The sequence below is a fragment of the Adiantum capillus-veneris genome, chromosome 17 (genome assembly GCF_014529385.1).
Source record: "Adiantum capillus-veneris isolate H3 chromosome 17, ASM1452938v2, whole genome shotgun sequence".
In the NCBI taxonomy this organism is placed as follows: domain Eukaryota; kingdom Viridiplantae; phylum Streptophyta; class Polypodiopsida; order Polypodiales; family Pteridaceae; genus Adiantum; species Adiantum capillus-veneris.
In genome coordinates, this window is record NC_140947.1 from 16,835,128 (window position 1) to 16,855,272 (window position 20,145).

Genomic DNA, 20,145 nt, shown 5'->3' on the forward strand with positions numbered 1-20,145 from the left:
GGTGTATTTGATATCCGTTGTTTTTTGCTCGGTTGATTGTCCTACTCGAAAAGTAGAACTTGACTCTTGTTGTCCTGTTCTGCACAATGAAAGTAGGTAAAAGGAAATAGGATTAGTGCAAGATTTCATGCTAGAAAATTGAAAATATTAGACTATATATTCGAGTGAGATATTTAGTGAATTTTTTAAAAAGGTGGTGCGACCTATGGGTTGGTTGTCGATGTTGATGAAAGCGTATGGATCAGAACTTCCGAATCGTGCTTTGTAAACATCCTTGTTGTGTTGCCATGTCTTCTTTTACTCTATGATTGATGGTGGCTTGTCATTGCACCGTTTCTTGAAGCTTGTCAAGATCTCGCTTGCAATCATTGTTCATCGTCGTATCTAACAGGTCCTCAAGCGCGACATCATAGCCATAGTGCAACATCTTAAGAATGTAGGGCTTTATTGGTGTCTTCGTTTGAAGCAAACGATTACCGTCCTCGATAGTCATGAGATCCGCGGACATGTCAATTTCTATTTTTAGTTTGTCAATGATCTCTTTCATTAGACGTGGAAAAAAAAGAGTATTAGAAAGGGTAAACAAAGGATTTTTTTCTTGTAAAAAAGTCTACTTACTGTTTATTGTAGATAGAAAAGCAATGACAGGAAGAAAAGAAGATAAAATTACACTCATGTTGATGTGTGTATAGAACTAACATCTTGCTCTTTTGATACCCATGCTCTTGTTTTGTTTGAGGTGTTTTACAGATCTTTCTATTAACGATCGCAACTCTGCATAGTTTGCAAAACCCTTGATGTAAACATCCAGGCGACAACCTGCTAAATTAAGCAGGTGCATTTGCATCTCTGTCGGATATTGACGTGGCTCGCGTTAAGGGTGTTTCTTCAAGGGGATGTTTTGCTTGAAAAGGATAACAAGTCTTTACAAGGTTATACAAATGTGATTAGGATGTGCATCTGTGCACATTGAATAAACATAATATGATATGTTTTATAGAGCAGTGTACCTTTGAATTGCTCATTTTGTTCTACTGGTTATCTACGTTGCTTGAAATTGTGATATGATTAAATTTCACACCGAGAAAATAAATAATAGAATTGTGTAAACCCGCTGAGAAAGTGGTCATAAGAATTGAGACAAAATTAGAACACAGGACAATGTTATAAAGAGTGAAATGTAAGTTAACAACGATTCCAAAAGATCAACATAGAGAAAGAACTCTTGACATCTCAACTACTTATGTATAGAGTATTTGTTGCACAAATGCTGCAAAACAAAGCCATATGAAAATTTCGTGAACTATTGGAATACATGATCAAGAGGGCACATAAACTTTCCTAATGAATTCCTTGTACAATATGAAGTGGAACAGGTCGAAATATATCAGGAGTTGGTAGATGACGTTCACAAATTTGGGATGATTCTTTGTGTCTCATGGACTTGAGGTAAGGTTGTATTGTGCTAGGTTGTTGCACATATGAAAACCATGATACAACGTTTAGTGGATGTTTATGAGTCTGCAAGATCCAATATGGTCCGTTTCCAACAACCATACTTTACACTAGAGTGTTTTTGCACATGATAGTTTACAAATACACACACCCAAGAGAAATTTTCTTTTCAAACATGCTTCATTTGATAAAACAATTAAAATGTAAGTTGCAAGAAAAACTTGGGTGACTAAATTGAAAAAAAACACCATCCATATTGAATAAGGTTTTTTTTGGTATGCACTACTCTCTCAAAACGAGAGAGTTGAGATAATGTAAAAAAAACTAGCACCATACACATCCAAACTCCTTGCTCGATACGAGCCAGGGAGGCAAAAATAATTACAAGTTGTTCAAAAGCACCACCTAATATGAGTCCATAACCGGGCTTTTTACAAGGAAGCCACTACAGACACATAACGTCAAGCTAGATCCCATTGGATGCCACCACCTTATTATTGAACCTTTTGAATCAGTACTAGATCAATACAAAGTATGGTAGAAAATACTCCATGGTTTGACAAATTTAGAACTTCCTTGCAAATTTGGTGATACTATTATCATTTTCATCCAACTAACATGATCTTCCCACCACGAGCCTCTTTTTTACTTTCACGAAGAGCTTCTCCAAAGTTTTCAAGTGGGAAGGATTTCCCAGGCAAGGGTGTCAAAATCTTGTTTGTCAAAAGAGTCATCACTTGCACCGCTGTATCATCCACCTTTGTTTCATTCCTCAAGTAGTTTGACAATAGCCACCACCTTATGCGTACACCTCTCATGAGGTCCAACGTGCTCAGACTTATATTCCACCCAGATAGCACTCCATACACATATATAGTTCCATCACTCCTCACACAGCTAGCAACACTCTGGAATAACAAAACTTGAAGCTAGTAAACTCAAAGAACAAAGCATGAATTTTAACTATGTTTTCAAATCGAATGCCAAAAAGGTGTTTTTGTAATTCTAAGTATGCCATGGTTGATGAAAAAAATTCAACTTCTTACTTTTAAAAAAGAAGCCACAAGGCTTTTTGTGTTGATGAAGCAAAAACATCAATTTATGACAACAAAACCATCAAGAAATATGTAAATGGAACTTAAGAGACAAAAACATCAATGTGAAATCATTGTTCAGAAGAAGACATATAACCGTTTAGGTATAGAGAGAGAAAATGAGAGGGACAAAAGTGCATGCACATGATGAGGTGCATGCACGCTTAGATAACAAAGTACCTCACATGTACATGCGCCCATGTTCATGTAGCTAAGGCACTCAAATACAATAAGAAAGGCTTAGTCACAGACACATGCACACGATAATGTAGCTCGGCTGCCTCAAGGATGCATGGCTATATTGCCGCTAGAGAAAACACATTGGAAAAATCTCCCAACTACAACAAATAAAATTCCTCAACAATAGTGTTTTTTTTAAATGCTCACTTGAGCTTGAATTGCATTGAGTGAACCAAATACATCAAACCGTGGCATATCCTTCGCACAGGCGTCGTCCCACATATACAAAGAGGTCAATGCACTGGGCACAAAGTCCCAAGGTAAAATATGCCTACACCTCCCCTTACTTCATGTTACAAAACTTCCTTCAACCTCCCTAGATACCCCTGGATGTCATATTTTCTTCTTTTGGACAAGCTATTCCCTTTTACTGGAGAGAAACCAACCACAAGTTTCCAGCACTGATTCTGCATGCAAAACTCCGTTCTTTTTTTGGAGCAATTGTTTCATTCCTAGAAATCTATATGGCTTTTAAGACAACAGCTCTAACAATACAAACTTTTGTTATTAGACCTTCATCGGCCAAGCATCTAGATCCTAGTGTTAGGTCCCTTTTAAAGAAGGGTGCCCATTTGCAGACTCTTCTAGTGAAGCACTTGATTGCTGGACAATCCCAAATGAGGTGGGATATGGTCTCAATTTTTTGGTTACATCTAATGTAGGTGCCATTGCCAAGGTCTCTTACCCTAGGCTTGCCCCCGGTCGGTAGAAAATAGGTAGGAAACCAAACAACATTCTCCACAAGAAAACCTTATGATCCTCTTCACATTTAGAGTGCTTGATGTTTTCCAATAGATCCTGCTTCACCTTTTGGATCAGGTATTGTTGAGATGTCCAACCCCCACTGCTCAAAGAAAGCTAGCTTCTCATAAATGCTCTTTGTCAAGGGAGAAGCAAATGAACTTCCCCCCAACCACTTCCATGCTTTCCACTCAACTGTCATAGAACATAGTGGGAGGAAAGCGTGCAAGAGTGCATCTGAGAGTCTACCCACAAGGACCTCTTCCTAAAGGGAAAGGTTATTAACCTCTTTTAATCTTTGCAAGGGCTGCCATCCTCCTTCACAATGGTTTCATAAAGAGGTCAAAGTGTCAAATCCTTTGTTGTTGAATCATCTTGCAATCTCCGATCTTATGGCTATCAAGAACTAACCCTTGTACAATGGGCCCCAAGGAGACCGATGTAGAGCTATGTTTCTTTAGTATCTGGTCTCTTTATTCTAGAAGAGAGTGGAGGCGGCTTTGGAGCATTTTCCTATGAATCTACCAGTGAAGCCTCCTATCTCAATTTGTACTCCTTTTGGGGGCAGAAGTTTGTTTTGTAAACTAAGATTCAACCAAAAATTCCTCAACAATAATGTTGACATTATACATTGCCAATACAAGAAACCCTAGAATGTGGTAGGTTGATGCATTAAAAAAGAAAGTATGATCATGGAAAGTGTGTACAAGCAACAAATACTTATTCCAATGGGCCATCCGCCAACACTCTCTACCTTCTTTTTTAAAATACTCACTCAATTGAGTGAGTTAAAATATATTAAAAGAAACCCCATACTTCCCCACTCTCAACACGATCCATGAATCAAAAAAATAATACATCAAATCATAACATAACCAGACAATGTCTGAAATCCTCATACATTGGCCGATCAAAGGAGCCACCCTGTCGCATAGAGTACGGCTGATATGGGAGCTACGCAACCTAAGGCTAAACGACCTAGGGCTGCCACGAAGATCTGCAACATCACCCGCCTTGTCCACCAAGCTGCCTTAGAACCGGCAGCCCACCCGAGGGCGACCACTGTCCGTAGGCATTGCAGCGCAACACTTTAGCGGGGGAACCCCGACTCCCCCAACTCTAGAGGCCTCGCAGGCTACAAGATGACAGAGCCCTTACTCTAATAGGTTTTACATACATCCTCCAACACTCGCTACCTTATTGAGATAACAATCAAATGCTTTGGCTCCGATTAGTATTTGTTCGGCCCTGATGAGATGTGGACGCAAGGTTGAACTATTCTTGGGTGTTTGGTGATCCCGTAGCCTCGATTGGGGGGGATGGTGTTGCGATTGTGCACATTATCTTGGATGGTGGCAACACCCTAGACAATGGTGACATCCCATCAGCTTACTCGACTTCTTGGTGTCTTCCTGAGTTATTGGTCATGGGGACTTCGTACCCCACCCAACCGTTGGCATTATCGATTGGTAAAATGTCTTGTGGCAGATGGAAGTTCCTGGACGGAGGTGGGGAGGTTCCGAGTGGCAGTCAATGCCGTCTCTAGTGGCAACTCTATCCAGGTCTTTGGATGTAAGGGTGGCCCCCTGTAAAGCCTGACATAGTTTGTCTCTTTGTACCTGGGTTGGAGGGCTCCCTGTAAAAGCCCTCATGGATGTTGTAGGTTGTCTCTTTTGTGCGGGTGGCTCCCTTATTAGCCATTGAACGTTGTATGGAATACACGGCAATTCTTGGCCTTGTAAATATTGCTGAAGAAACATTATGTGACAATTTGAGTACATATAAGCAGTGGAGAACTTCAAAGTTGCAGGTTGCTATTCTAGCCTTGTAATACAAATAGAAAGCACATTTCACAGCTTGAGATTCCACTTTTTTTTAACTCTGCTTCTTCTTAGTATATAAGCTATACACCTCTTCCATTAGCTGGAATATCGAGAGATTCCCCTCCTTAATCTACTGCCTCCACCAAAGAGTGAAAAATCTGTCGTGCAACACTAAGAAATTGAACTCGGAATCCGGATGCGCACAACCCAGGCAAAGCCGTCCGGCCTAGCCATCTGTTGGTCGCGTGACTTGCGTCGACTTCTGAGACGGCGCCACCTGCCACACAGTGTTCCCCCTACTGCGGGCACATCGCTCGTGAGTCACGTCCTCTTGCCTCAATAGCCACGACCGTCGGCAACCTGGCAGCGCCCCCCCCCCCCCCGTCAGCGCTTTCTTTTCCTTGCAATTTAACCAAACCCTTGAAGATTCTCAGTAAAAAAGAATGGGTCCAGACCTACTCTCCTCAGGACTAAGTCACACCCATATTTAAGAGGGGGAGGCAATGGGATTAAAGACGGAGAAGCTCACACGCGAAAGCCGAGAAGATCGCAACCCCAAAAATCAAATCAAAAACTAAACCTGACATGCACTAAACTTGGACAGCCTGGGAAATGCATTTTATTTTATAATATAATGTTGTAAAAAGGGTTGTGAGTACACATTGCGTGCGCGGGTGAGGTGGTTAGCCTACGTGACCCAAAAATTGACCGGCTAGGTCTTGCGTTCAAATCGCCCTGCAACGCCTCGTTTTTCCCATTGGCCATGTTTAATGCGCCTCGCCTTTTTGCCGACGCGCCTCATTTTTCCCGTTGGCCAGGTTTAGTGCGCCTCGAGATTCCGCCCCGCAGCCCCGACCGTCGATCCCATTACTCCACCCAGCATTTAATATGGGTGTCACTTAGTCCCAAGGCTCAATGCTTGCCTCTCAGCATGTATCTCACTTGTGGCATGTTGCACATTTGTGAGGTCCAACTTATGAGGAGAAACCATTAGTACACACATATTTGGTGGGATTCATGCTTAAACACTGAAGTGATTATTGTTGTGATCATGATGATACTAAGCTAATTCAAGTGCGCAACGACCTTGGCTAGGGGTATGTGGCCTCAGTTCCAAGGCAATGCCCTTGAGGAATTTTTTAAGGGAATATTGCTTTGATCCTATATCATGTGTATATTCTATATTAGCAAACATTTGATCGCTGTTGTGATCAATGGCCGATCAATCGATCACACTGGCCAATGGCTACTGGTGGCCAGTGTGACTCGTGGCCGTTGGTAGTGCACAATCTCTTGTGATATATAGCCCTTGCTACTCTTTTACCAATAAGACCATTGCCATGAGCAAAAACATTGGATGTTGAGATATTTAGCCCATGCTACTTGTCCACTCACATTATATTGAATTGGTAATTAAATTTTTATTATTCACTTCATTGTCTAATTTGTTGAGTTTCTCGCTTTTATTTGGTACAAGTTCCTACTTTGCTATTATTTGATCCTATATTTTTTCCTTTTTCTTTGTGTGAGCTTTCCATAATAACTTTTACTTTTCTCTTGTAGTCTTCTCACTACTATGTCTTCACAATCTTACTTGTAAATCTACTATACAAGTCGTCTTTAGGACTTGGAAGACAAGGTTTCCAAGAATGATTTGCTCCTTGGAGGGAAAGGGATAAAAAACCAAGCGCTTCTACTAAGTACTCAAGTTGTTAGATTCTACTTCTTCCACCACATCTGGAAGGCCAAGACGAGTAGAGTGTTCGTCCACGATCGCTCGATAGCCTAATGAGCATGTTAAATTATCATTGGAGATAGTATGTGTGCTATGATTCTAAAGCAATGTTTTTTTCATAGAGTTAGATACCTTCTTGTAATCCAATTTCCAAAGCAAAAGTGAATGGACGTGTGCGAATCACAAAAAAGTGGGGACGTGGACAGTGGGAATTGACAAGCCATGCAAGGAGTTGACATGTCGTGCACACATCAACTTTCAATTTTAACCTTTTTGTATGCTTTCTTCCACTTAAATTTACTAGCCACTTGATTCTTCGAAATCGGATTATGCCATTCTTAATATATTATTATCAAGCCATTGTGAATCTCAGCTTGTTTATTCATAGTATCAACTATTAATAGCCAAGTTCCTAAACAAGAATACAGTTCAACCATCTTTGGTTTCATTTACACTGGTTGTACGGTGACAATTCAATGTTCTTGATAAATTATGCAAACAATGTTTCTAAATGGGACTAAACAACTTCTGCTAGATATGACTCAGACAGGGATAAGATTTCTAGCATATAAATTTTTGGATCCACTTCAACATGTCCACTTCAGTAATGCTTTGTGGTCTTGACTTCAAGCATTACTAGTCTTCCATATTATTTTCACTCGGTAGGCATTTGCGAACATATGAGATAATCGACAATAGTAGGCCTTGAAGCTAGAAATTCAAGCATTACTTTTCTTATCAATAGTATTCTCTACTGGTAGCGATGCATGTCCAACTGTCCGGGAATCCTGTGCCAACCTCACATTATAATGGTGCAAGGGTGCAAGCAGCATATATGAATGACCACCTTCTAGCCTTATGTAAATGGTAGACCTCCCATGCACTAGATCTCAAAGAATGCTCTGTACCAATTATGAAAAAAGCAAGAGTCGTGGGATGTCGCTCAAGAGGCTATCGTGAGGATGGCAAGTACTATTGAAGAGGCTAATATTATAAAGTATATCATGAGAATATAGTGTTGCTTTCTTTTTAGTGCCAAAAGAGCTTAATTGTGTAAGTGCTAACAAATCGTGGAACAACAAAAAGTGCATGCTTTTGGAAAGTTAAAAGAGCCATTAAGACAAATAACAAGAAAAGATCAAGATAATTACGGGAAAAAAAGATGGGGATGTAAAGAGTAACCTTTGTCAAGTCACCTCCCACAGCATCTATTGCACCATAAGCCAGCCTTCCCATAGTTATAGCCTTTACCTCAGCTACAATATCTGTCCTTTTAGTGTACAACAAAGTTACGCCAAAAGAGTGAGTTGACGAATATTGCACTATATTTTGAACAAGCTTGCAAGCCATTCATCTCTGCAATAAAAGTTTCAACATCAAGATGCACCACCTTTCACTCATGATGCTACATACATTACTAACAATTTTTAGCTCGGATTAGAGGTAGAAATGCTACCCTGCAATAAATGATCTAAAATAGCAATAACCTTCTCCAATTAATCGATATTTCTAAATTCGAAGAGTAAACACGGTGACCAACATGAAAACAAACTAAAGTAACCATAATGTTCTCTGAATCACCATTTCATGACTCAAAAAACCCATAGCAAAAGGGCATACATAGGAGGACAAACACGAGAAACGGTATATGAATTTTCAGCAAGTGTAGATGGCCTAACCTTGTTTTTCTGAGTTTATTACTTCATCTGCTCCAAGAGCCTTGAGTTCAGAAATCCATTTGTCCCTTCTCACAATGTTGATTGTCTTGATTCCCAAATGTCTTGCTAGCTGGATTACTTGCCTGTGGAGAAAACCAGCATAAGCCTGCATCTCATACTGCAAACAAGTTTCTTTAAGCCTTGAATGAATGAGAGATGTCCGCACACACAATGTGATGCACCATCTTGGATACACGTATGAGGTCTTCCGACATTAAAACCTCTCTCTCTCTCTCTCTCTCTCTCTCTCTCTCTCTCTCTCTCTCAGGGTGGTGATAGAAAGGTTATCCCATTTTCCTCCGCATCGTCAGTCTCCAGCTCGTGTAAGACTCGTCAAATAGGTCTTTGAGGTCTCTTGGGATTGTTCCTACTGCGATGTAGGTTTCTCTTCTCTTGTTCATGTTTTTTGAGGTGAAAAGAATAAGGAACAAAATGGTGTCAAAGCAGAACCTGATGAGGCTAGGAATTGCACAGTATTGTACCTGCCGAGGACAGAGGCGGCCGCGGTTTGTAAGAGGAATTCACCAGGCGGGACGGCTGAGTCTGCAAGCAATCCGTAGGCAGTCCAGGGGTTGAGGATTGACTGGGCAGCCACCTCATCGCTGAGGGCTGCTGGAAGTTGGAGAATGTGGCTTTGGCGCAAGGTGATGAAGTCCTGCCAAGAGCCGTTGCCCGTCTTGTAGTAGTCCAGGAAGATGAGGGGAACCACCCTCTCCCCCACCCTCACCTTGCTCACCCCTTCCCCCACCTGCAATACAACGTCAAGCTCTCTCTCTCTCTCTCTCTCTCTCTCTCTCGAAAAACTGGTCTTGAGTTCAACTTTCCTCGTCGGCTAGATCTTTGAGGTCTCTTGGGATAGTTTCCTACGACGTTAAAACTCTCTTCTTCTTCTTCTACCCCAACATTTGAGCTCGAGAAATACAAACGTCTCGAGTTCAAAACTCTCAATATAGATCTTTGAGACCGAGACTTCTTTACAAGCATTAGAAACTTCTTGATTTCACAACTCTTGTATCCATCTTTGAGGTGCATAGGATTGTTTTGTTACTTCAAACATGTTTGGAAGGCCACAAACTGTTGACTATTTGAGAACGTCCTTGGTATAGCTGGGTTCACGGAGATCTTTCAAGAAAGCAAGGAAGCGATTATAAGCAATGGAAAACGTAGGAACTCTGAATAGTGAAATAAGGTTTTGTTTGCCGCAATATCTGAACGACATGGGTAAGTGTATGCTCCTTGTTCAACCAAGTGTTCTACCTTTACCGTGGGATGGCCCCCCTATTGGCCAATGTAAGGATGGTTGATGGAAGATGTCATGGCTCGACACGAGCATGACTAGTAATTGTAATTCTTTTGGGTTGTTAATATAATCCACTCACCTGTGAGTTTTGCCAAAAAAAAAAAAAAAAGGATTGTTCCTATCTGTAATCTTTTGCACCTCAAGACTCGGCTTGAGCTTGACGTTGTTTTGTAATTTATTAAGATGTGCTTAATACAAATCACTCATATATTGTGAGTTTTGAAAAAAAAAAAGGATTGTTCCTACAACGCCGTCTACTATGTGGTGAGACGACCCTTCCATTCTTCATTCAAAGAGGGTTTTGAGCCAATATCCGTAGTAATGGACTACCAAGATTAGAGATGTCTTGGCCTTTCTTTGCTACATATATCTAATCTTATATATATATCAAAATGAGAGGGTCAACTGCCATGTGGCAGCAAATCCCTACAGGTAGGGGCTTCCCCTCCCTTTGGCGCTCCCTTTGACAAAACTGAGCCTCCACGTGGCTGCATTTCCAGTCCCTTAATCTTCTGCCAAGTTGGTGCCATGTCTCCTTTTCTTGGCGCTCTGGTCCATGTGCCTTGCCACCTTGCTGCACACACTCTCGGGCTCCCTCCTCTCTACCCCTTGAGTTGCGGGCTTGCGCACTATGCCCCTAGACTTGCGGGCTTCTTACTCTTCACCACCTTGAGTCGCGGGCAGAGCATACGACTCGAAGCCTCCTTTGCCCACAAGATCCCTATGCCCGCATCCCGGGAAATGGTGCCTAGAGAGTAAGAGTTAAGACAGACGGGGGCAAAGCCTTTCTCTGTAATTTAAAGCAGCGGAGACTGATGAGCTTGAGATGGAGATGGGTGAGGGTAGAGCTCCGGTTGTTGATGAGCTGAGTATCTGAGTGTAACGGTGATGGGTATTCGCCGACCGCCCTCTGTACTTGGGCTCCTTCTCCAGCTCGCCCTCATTCTACCTCACGGGCAAGTGAGTCCTTGGTGACTATGGCTGGGACACTGCAGGGTTGTCTGCTGCCGACTCCTTCGCCAAGAACCGGGAGTTGGAGGTCATCCATGCTAGGTCGGCCATGCTGGGCGCCCTAGGCTGCAGCACGCCAGAGCTGCTAGCCAAGAACAGCGTAAAGTTCGGTGAGGCTGTTTAGTTCAAGGCCGGCTCCCAGATCCTCGCTGAAGGCGGGCTGGACTTCCTGGGTAAACCGAGCCTGGTACACGCGCACAGCATTCTAGCCATCTGGGCCTGCTAGGTCATCCTCATGGGTGCCATGGAAGGCTACCACATCGCAAGTGGGTCTTTGGGTGAGGTGGAGGGTCCCATCTGCCCTCCTTGGGCCTAGCCGACGACCCCGATGCCTTCGCCGAGGTGAAGGTGAAGGAGCTCAAGAACTGGCAAGGGCCCTGTTGAAAACCTGTCCGACCACCTTGCCAACATGTTGGGATTCCTGTCGGCACAGCTAACAGAAATGGAGAGAGAGAGAGAGGCGGCCGAAGGCCGCCGGCCACACTAGTGGCGTCTTAAGGATAGAGGGTACAAGAGAGCATCGAGGTTCAATACAAATAAGGATTTCTTTACCCAGCTCATAGATAGACCAAAGATTACAAAGATGACTACTACTATACAAGGCATTCAGAGTGACAGGATTATGTAGTTACGAGGTTCCAAGTAGTTTAGACCAAGGTAGAGACTATTATACAGACGTCGCATACAATGGAGGATCTGGTATATCATCACTAGAGAATGGATGAAGCCTACTCATTTGTTAACTATAAAAAAGAAAAACCACACACTACACATACCCATGAGATAGTTCATAAGATGAACCCGCCCCCATCATCCCCCCCCCCCCCCCAAAACACCAAAAACACCACACCAACCCCTCTCTCTCTCTCTCTCTCTCTCTCACACACACACACACACACACACACACACACACACAAATAAATTTGCAAACACAATTTTGATAATGTTTAAAGGCACGAATTACCTCATGAACCAGCCCACAACCTTCACAACCTGGAATAGGAGGTGTTTGCTCAAGGTTGAATAGGCGGCCCATGGAGATTGAGTTGTGATCACTTGGATTGATGGGGCGATGTGTCAATCGTACACAAACATGACCAGGTGGAGGTGCATGATAGGCATCCAAATGGACAAGCTCAAGGCCTCCATCAAGAGGATCATCCTTGTTCCTTTGAACAATGGCCCTTCGCCTCACTGCCATCGTTAAAAAAGTGACTCAATTGCAAACTCAAAGATTGTGATTGCACTAAAGATGCAAGAAAAAGGGAACACATGAAAGCCTACTTCTTTACCTCATATAGTGCATAAGGATACTAAGTGGTTGTACTTTGACTCATGAAATTGGTGAGGAGGAATAGAATAACAGCACCAAGAAGAAAGCCTAGCATGCTCAAAAAAAAGAAAGAGAGAGAGAGAGAGAGAGAGAGAGAGAGAGAGAGAGTAGCATGCTCAAAAGAAAGAAAGAGAGAGAGAGAGAGAGTAGTTATGAACGTGAGTTAATGCTTCAATCTTAGAGCATCGCATTAAGCATAGGTACCATGTTCTATTCTCAATACATTTTTAATTTACGCTCGCTAGGACGTGGGGGTGTCGAACCCCCCACCTTGGGACTTGCTCTCTCATACCCAAACCAACTAACCTACACTATCCTTGGCCAGAAAATGAACTTTGCATGCACATGCCTTATACCTAAACAAGTCAAGACAAATAAACAAGTCTTATTTATTTGGCTTAAAAAGCCACAAGCTTTATGTTGTCAAAATGTGCAAATAAACATACTTTCCATAGTTGTCTTGCCAAGACGCACAAGTAGTGTACTTACCTTTAGACCATAAAAAATGTAGCCTAACCTTCAACTAAGCATTTCCCAATATTTTGAAGGATAGTGTGAAACTACCATCCTCCTTTCTTTGTCCCCATACAAACAAGTCGTATGCCATGCCATCTAGTAATTACTCCCCCCTACTCGATCTCTTGTCGTTAGACCAAATCTGGCTAGATATCCTTGACCTGATAAGCTTTCACCATGAAAACCTAACAAGAGGCTCTGACCAGACCGAGCTCACGACTTGGCATCAACAAGCGAATATTCAACTTGAGCCAAGCCACCTTGCGTAGGTTCGCGTAACCGTTGCGAGAGCATACATTTTTTGAAAAACATCTGCCTTTCCTTCCTCTGCTCCGCCATCCCTGCTTGCTCGAGATTTGTTGTCCTTGCCATGGCCACTCACATCTGCGCAGCCCCCACCCCTCGCCATGGCCGCCTCTATGTACCTCCCTCCCTTGCCATTGTTCTCTCAATAGAACATATCTCTCTCTCTCTCTCTCTCTCTCTCTCCATCCAGCTCTATCTCCTTGTGGTCGTTTGCCCTCACACAACCACCTTGGCATCAGACATAAGTCTTGTTAGGTTTCCAAGCCCTTGAGAACAAGATAAGAACCAATTACTTTTTTAGTGTGCATGGCAAATTTTTGCCTTTATATGCAAGGTTATTTTACAAACAAAATCAATCAAGCGTATCCTTTTTTTTTTAAATCTTGCTATGTCGAGCTCTTGCTGCACTTGCATGCCATGCCGCAAAGGCTGCATCCTCCATAGCTCCTCACCCTATAACTGGTATTAGAGCAAGGCTCTTGTTGCTCCTCTTGTGTGCGCAGAGAAGAAGCCGAAATAGCGTGGGCATCGCATCCTCTTTAGCCTTCTTCACGAATTCGAACCTGCTCTAAATCTGCCGTTTTTGGGCTCTACAGAAGCGTCCAAGGCTCACATACACTGTTCGTTTCTTCATCAACCTCCAAATCGGCTCACGCTGGTTGCCTTGTGCGCATCAGAGAAGCGTTGGTAGTTTTCACACTGGTTCTTTGTTTTTCCATTAAAGCTTGTTAACCTTTTGTTTACACATAAGGTGTTAATTTTACACTTGGCCACCCAAACTCTTGTCCACCCTCTCCAATTAAGACTTGCAATTTTTTGAAACGGTACGGCTTCCATATTTTGTAGAATTTTCAGCGTGCAACAAAGTTTTCAAAAGGTCAAATCGTCATCGGATCATGACTTTCAAATTTGATAAACTCAATGGGACCGGTTTCCACGCTTGGCAGATCAAGGTAAAAGGCTATCTGATGCGAAAAAACCTATGGAACGTGGTCAAGCCTCTTGCAACTGACGAAGCTGGCACTACAGCTGCAGTAACTCGAGCCCTCTTTATCGAGCAACAGAGGAAAGACGAACAAGCTTTTGGTATCATCCTAACTTCCTTAGAAGACGACTTTATTCATTATTTGGATGATGTTGATTCTTCAAGTGCTTCCTGGATAGAGTTAGAGAAGCTTTTCGGTGCCAAAGCTAAGTATTCCAAAATGAGTTTAAAAATGGAATTGTATTCTCTTCGCATGCGTGAAGATGAAAACATTGCAGCTTTAGCTAATACCCGAGTACCAGAAGAAGATCTCATAGCCATTTTGTTAAAAAGTTTGCCTGACAAATTTCATCAGATTGTTACCGTTTTAAAGGAGAAAGATCCGCTGCCCTCCTTGGATGGTATCATCAATTCATTGCAAGAAGAAGAACACAGGGTACCTAGTACCAATTCTACTATTTTTCCCCAGTGCATATACAGTCTCCAATGCAGTATCCCCCATCAGTTCTTCTGATACTTCCAGTGCCTATGCAGTCACTAAATGTGCTGCTACCTCAGCTTCATCTCGACCATTCAGTGAAACCAGATCTTGTGCCATTTGTGGGCAAACAATCATCAGACAAAAGACTGTTTTAAGAAGAATCCTTGTGTTCACTTTGGTAAAACAAATCATCCATCAAACAGATGCTTTCAAAAGGGTAAAAATCAAATTCATATGATTGAGGGAGACACCGCGCCTGCAATATATTCAGTTGATAATGATGTTCTTTAGTTAAACTTTTTTTTTCATGTTTTTAGTCAAAATAAATGGGCGCTAGACACTGCCACACATGAGTGATAAGACCTCCCAAATTATCAGTTTTTGTTCTCAAGTCCCATTTTTTGTTATCACTTCTCATGAGGTTACTGGGTACACCTTAAACCCAAGGTTTGGCAGTGAGCCAAAAACTCCATTTTTGGTAGCTAATTTTTTGACCTACACCCTATCTGTTCAAGGGGGGGTTATTATCATAGCACCAGGTTATGGATACACCAGAAATCCTTGGTTGTGAGAGAACCTAAAACTCACGGTTGACGAGTACACCAAAAACTCGAGGTATCATGAGTTGCTTCTCTAGTTCGTGCTTGAGGGGGGGAATTGTTAGGTTTCCAAGCCCGTGCGAACAAGTCTCTAGGCATGCAGATAAGACCCAGTTACTTTTTTAGTCTGCATGGCAATTTTTTGCCTTTATATGTAAGATTATTTTACAAACAAAATCAATCAAGCATATCCTTTTTTTTTAAAATCTTGTTGTGTCGAGCTCTTGCTGCACTTGCACGCCATGCTCCAAAGGCTGCATCCTCCATAGCTCCTCACCCTATCAAGTCTATCTCCTGCATCTGTCTTTCGCATGGCAGCCTATCCCACAACAAGGTAGGGATTCTCTTATCCTCTCAACCATGGTGTGCCCTCAAGACAACGTAGTAGACGCGCGAGAGAGAGAGAGAGAGAGAGAGAGAGAGAGAGAGAGAGGAGAGAGAGAGAGGAGAGAGAGAGAGAGAGAGAGAGAGAGAGAGAGAGAGAGAGAGGGGGGGGGGGGGGGGGGGGGGGGGGGGGGGTAGGGCAAAACGAACGCGCTGAGGTACAGTTATGGCATGAAGCTCTACTGCCAAGAGACTACTTCAATCACTCCAAATAGTGAGAATTGAGCTCTCCGTTAGAAGCTTGTTGCACTTGACTCTGACGATCGCACAAGTCTAGAATAATAAGCGAGGACATAAGTAGATGAGAGGGGGATCTGCCATCTGCTCCAAGCAGCGCACCAATACATAGAGAGAGAGAGAGAGAGGAGAGAGAGAGGGAGGGATCTTCCAGAGAGAGAGAGAGAGAGAGAGAGAGAGAGAGAGAGAGAGAGAGAGAGAGAGAGAGAGAGAGAGAGAGAGAGAGAGAGAGAGAGAGAGAGAGAGAGAGAATGTCTTCTTGCTGTACATGCCCCCTGCACCTCGCCATCATTGTCTACGTTCCCCCTGTATGCTCTGCTATGTGACAGTGCGAAAACCACGCAAACAAAAAGTCTCACTCCTTGGGACGCTCATCATCTGAATCATTTGATCTCTCTCTCCCCCCTTAACTCTCTCTTCCCCCTCCACATGGCACCTTTCCTTTTCCCTCTCCTTAAAGCCATGACAACTTTCCCATTCAAACTAAAATACTTAAATATTCGATACTTAGCTTTTTTTCCTTCGAATTTGTCAAATTGAAGAGTATCTTCTTAGATTCCATGTAAAGAAAAATGTGTGCCAATGTCATAAAATCTAATATCTAACCAACCCAAATGATTTTCTCATATTAAACTGATCATTTAATGTTGGAGAATAAACGAGAACAAGATTTAGAATATAGACACGTGCTTTCAGATCTATCTCAACACGGGGCCAATGGCAAAGGGGTCCAAATGAGAGATGGTCTGTCAAAGAGCAAGGCTAGCTAATGGAGCTTAAAGACCTTACGGCGGTTAGCTTCATTAAAGACCTCCAAAGGTTAGTGTTGAAAAGTCCTTTGACCTTAGGTGAGCTAGGGTTGAGCTTGAGGTGGGAACCCGGTCCAAGCTTGAGGTGCTTGTCATGCTTGCTGACTAAGGTGCTTGAGATGCTTGTCGTGCTTGCTCACTAAGGTGCTTGAGGTGCTTGTCGTCCTTGATGACTAAGGTGCTTGAGGTGCTTGTCGTGCTTGCCGGCTAGGGAGCGTGAGGTGCTTGTGGGAACACTACCTAGGCTTGAGGTGCTTTGTCATGCTTGATGACTAAAGTGCTTGGGGGTAAGGTGTCCAAAAAGTCAAATCCCATCCCTAAAAGAGAGGGGGTGAGCCCTAAAGCTAGGGGGATGAGAGAGAACACACACACCCTCACACAAGACAAGCTTGGTACAAAGAAAGCAAAAGAGACACTTGTCAAGCTCCTCCTCATGTTGCCCTCATGGTGTGCCTAAAGCCTATTGGTTGGCCTTCCAAGGGGTCCAATGATAATTTAGTGGATTTAATTAATTATTTTTGCATTTATCAAGTCCTCTCTCTCAACGGGGAAAGGGGGACACCTGTCCCAAGACTACCCTTGTTGCTTGTAATGCATCCTGCATGTGATTCATTAGTCTTGTAGGGGTCCAGTGAGCTTCAAGCATGAGCTACAAGGGGGGAGTCAACCAAGGAAGCTAGAGGCATGCTTGGGGGGTATACTCTCCCACAGACACTCACACACACTCTCATTGTGTGAAGTGCAAAGTGCAAGAGCTCCATATCCTTCTCCAAGCTAGTAGAGAAGTTAAGAGCCTACACCAACACTCTTGGCTATGGAATGCAAATCCAACCAAGAGCCATGCTTCAATGCTTAAGCTTGCCATCTTCATTACTATGCTATTATGTATGCTAGCACTAATTCTTTCTCCTATGAAAAGTTTCTTCTTCCTCTTCCCTACCCTCATTCCCCGCTAGCTCTCTCCACCTTCGAAGGTGTTTGAGGCCTTGGCACTGAGGCTTGGGATAGTTAATGCTTTCCACAAGTTTATGTTATGCTCATGATGCATGAACCTTTCATTTTTCATTGCATCACCTAGGTCACAAGGAACACAAAGATTGTATTGTACCAAGAGTCTCTTAATGGGAGAACCTATAATACAAATGCCCATTGAAAGGGGAACCGGCTCCACATAAATCCGGTCCTCAATTGTTGTCATGTTCTCTACACTCTCTCTCTCTTGCAAAAGTATTTTTCATGCCAAGTTAAATAAATGCTATGTTTATGTTGCTACCATCAATTAAGTTCACCCTCTATTCTCATAAAGTAATTCCACAAAAGTACTTTCTCTAATTTTCGCTACTCTCAAAGTTAATAGGCCATTTCCATTACATTGGTATCAGAGGATTTGGTTTCTCTTTTCTTGCTTAAGAAGAGAGGTCCTTAAGTAGCCTATAAATGGTTGACTTTGTTAATTATATTAGGGTAAGTAGGACTGGGATTTATTATCGGTTTTGTTGAGCCCACTATGTGGGATATGGTGCACACCTCGGGAGCTTTTCTTAATAATGGGGTCTTTTTAGACTTGCCTACGTCTTTACCATTATCGAGCCATAATAAGTCCAAAAGGAGCTAGCCCTTGGCAATTCTGCAATATTAGACCCACTCCACTACTGTCTATAATTAACCACTTCGAGTAGTGGGTGTAGATACTTAAGTGCCGATTTTCAAAGGCTAAGAGGAGTGGAAACTAAGGTCTTGAATTGCCAAAGTATACACTAAGTAAGTACACAAATTTTGTTAACATGGTTGGCAATAACCAAGAGAGTAGAATGAACATTGATAACTTTAATTTTGCACATGAAGGTGCTAATGATGATGCCCCCATGTTTGTCAATTATCTTGTTACAAGGTTGATGCAAGCTATGGGCAACCCTACTTTGCAAGCCAAAGTTACTCAACAACTTTGCGCTTATGGGGTTTTTCTTCCTCTCCAAGAGGAGAGAGAGCTTAGGAGGCCTCTTGAAGAGACCCCCAAAAGAAGACTCTCTCCCATTCGAGAGGAGGAATCCAAAGAGCAAGAAAATAATGAAAATTTAAGTTCCTGTGAAGATGTGGCTCCACGAAGACGATGGTCTAGATGATCTCTAACTCCTCCCAAGAGGAAACGTTCAACCCACAGTCCTTCTCCTCATCACTCCGAAAGGGAAGAAAGGAAACAAAGGAAGAAAAGGGCAAGAAAGAGGTCACCCTCTTCTCCTTCTTCTTCACCTTCCTCCTCTTCCGACAAAAGCTATGGCTATTCTCCTGGAGAATACAAGAGGGGAGGACATCGCAAATCATACCCTGCATGGAGAAGGTTACAAAAAACTCAAAAATTTTGAAGAGGGAGGAAGTAGTATCTCTTTTCTCACCTATGATGGCACCTTTTGAAATCGCGGAGCGGAGCGTGGATCGACTCACACACACACACAGAGATACACAGAGAGCTTACACAGTACGCAGAGAATCCATTTGAAGGGTTATCTCCCAAAACCTTATTATCCACAAAAGTATAAGTGAGTATACACAAAGAGTTAGTGATAAGTGAGTTAGGCGGGCGGGCGGCCATATCCGTATAAGAGGCCACTTGGGCTTTAATCCCAACAATGGAACACTGGATTCTTTGCCAATTGTATAGCACTTTGACTATCACAATATAACTCTGGCATATCTACTTTGATTCCCAAGTCTGCTACCAATCTACCAAGCCAAATAGCTTCTTTGCATGCCTCATTTGCTGCAACATACTCAGCTTCTGTAGTAGACTGCGTAACACAATCTTGTAATCGAGATCACCATGATATGGCACCTCTAGCCAATGCAAAGACATAGCCTGATGTAGATCTCCTCTTATCCAAGTCTCTTGCATAATCTAAGTCAGTGTATCCTCTGACACTCAAATCCTGACTACCATAGCATATGCGCATCCTCTTTGTATGTTTTAAGTATCTCATAACCTTTCACTGCCTCCCACTGTTTCTTGCCGGGATTTGACATATATCTGCTAACCACTCCCACTGCAAATGCAATATCCGGACATGTAGCAATCATTGCATACATCAAACTACCCACTGCAGACGCATATGGAATCTTATACATTTCAGCCTTTTCTTCCTCAGACACAAGACAATCTTGTTTGCTAAGTTTCACATATGGTGGCAATGGAACACTCAATGCCTTTCCCTTCTCCATATTGAAACGTTCCAAAACCTTGTCAATATACTCTGTTTGAGATAACCAAACCAACTTCTTTGATCTGTCTCTCTCAATGCGCATACCAAGTATATGACTTGCCTCACCCATGTCTTTCATGTCAAACGATTTTGCCATCTTTGACTTCAAAGTTGAAATTTCTTC

At 42.7% G+C, this 20,145-nt stretch overlaps 1 protein-coding gene across 1 annotated transcript; it reads right to left on the reverse strand.

Annotated features, from left to right (window-relative positions):
- Positions 1-1,689: 1,689 nt before the first annotated feature.
- On the reverse strand, positions 1,690-12,376 carry LOC147436862 (uncharacterized). Its single transcript, XM_086486257.1, has 5 exons — positions 12,082-12,376; positions 9,289-9,554; positions 8,768-8,889; positions 8,271-8,353; positions 1,690-2,363 (listed from the first exon to the last, which is right to left on the reverse strand). Exons 1-5 carry the CDS (start codon positions 12,316-12,318, stop codon positions 2,061-2,063), a joined length of 1,011 nt encoding a protein of 336 aa, XP_086342383.1. The 5' UTR covers positions 12,319-12,376; the 3' UTR covers positions 1,690-2,060.
- Between the last annotated feature and the right edge of the window lie 7,769 nt (positions 12,377-20,145).